The 1,173-nt window shown below is 37.3% G+C and overlaps 1 protein-coding gene across 1 annotated transcript; it reads right to left on the bottom strand.

Annotated features, from left to right (window-relative positions):
- Window positions 1-246: 246 nt before the first annotated feature.
- Window positions 247-1,007, bottom strand: LOC110113804 (abscisic stress-ripening protein 1-like). The gene is made up of 2 exons (XM_020846505.2): window positions 638-1,007; window positions 247-547 (listed from the first exon to the last, which is right to left on the bottom strand). The coding sequence occupies exons 1-2, from the start codon at window positions 809-811 to the stop codon at window positions 383-385; spliced, it is 339 nt and encodes a 112-aa protein (XP_020702164.1). The 5' UTR covers window positions 812-1,007; the 3' UTR covers window positions 247-382.
- Window positions 1,008-1,173: the final 166 nt, after the last annotated feature.

Below are 1,173 nucleotides of genomic sequence, written 5' to 3'. Positions count from 1 at the left end.
AATAAATGAGCTTTATTACGAATCAATTTTGAGCATGACTAAGTTCAGCAGTCAATGACAATATACACAATGCACATTGGTCTGTTGGTTGGGAGCTTTGGCTGCTAACTAAGAGGTCTTGGATTTCAGCTTTGTGTATATGATGTGTGTATAAATTTAACCAAAAATCAACGATGAAATCTATTATTTATATAAACAGCCCAATCAAATAAACTAATACTATATAAATATATAATGAATCAAAGAACTTACAAGCCATACAAGCAACAAACAAAGTGAATGCAGCATCATACAAAACAGATGAATCAATCAAATACATCGATAATATATTACATGTATATAAATTATTAAAGCAATAGTTCTGTAACTGGCCGCTGATGTACTAATGGTGATGATGCCTATTGGCTTCCTTCTTTGCTTGCTTATTGTGGTGATGCTCATGTAGTGCAAAACCTGCACTAGCTACTGCTGCAGTCATGGCTATCTCTTCTTTGATCTTGTGCTTATGCGCATGTTCAGGGTCTTTCTTGGCCTGATGCTTCTCGTGCTTTATTAATGTCCAAAGCATCATATAAGAGATAAGACATGGAAAAAAAAAAAAGAATAATTACAAAGAAGGATCTTGAGGAACTCTTACAAGAGCATAAGCAGTGGCTGTTGCAACGCCGAGTTTGCCGAGATGCTCCATGTGTTTGTGGTGCTTCAGATCTTTCTTATAGTCAACATTTGGTGACTTTTCGTCGCCTTTCTCCTTATGCTGGTTGAAGATGTTGTGATGATGATGGTGGCGGTGATGATGTTCGAGCGACATGATTGAAACTTAGATCTAAAAGGGCTTGATTGCTTAAATTGACGAGGGATGGGATCAGCAAAGGGGTTACAATTTTGTGGCGACTAAATGGAAGAATTTGGTGGTCCTTTTATAGTAGGAGTAACAAAGGGTAGAGCTTTTAATTGAACGAGTTGATAGTTACATGCTTCAGATGCAAGTTATTGTAGTTGTTCATAGCATGCTTATAATTTGTCTATTTTAGAACTTTTTGTTTTATTGGAATTATCTGTTGGAGAGAGTTTCTTATGCGGAGAGGCAAAGCGCGGCGTTTATCCGCGTTGTTTGGCTATGAAGAAATTGCTGAAGGATTGGGCGTCCGAAGAGAAGTAGATATCAAGTTG

Source organism: Dendrobium catenatum, unplaced genomic scaffold, assembly GCF_001605985.2.
Source record: "Dendrobium catenatum unplaced genomic scaffold, ASM160598v2 original_scaffold_238628, whole genome shotgun sequence".
Taxonomy (NCBI): domain Eukaryota; kingdom Viridiplantae; phylum Streptophyta; class Magnoliopsida; order Asparagales; family Orchidaceae; genus Dendrobium; species Dendrobium catenatum.
This window is presented reverse-complemented; position numbering and strand designations above follow the sequence as displayed.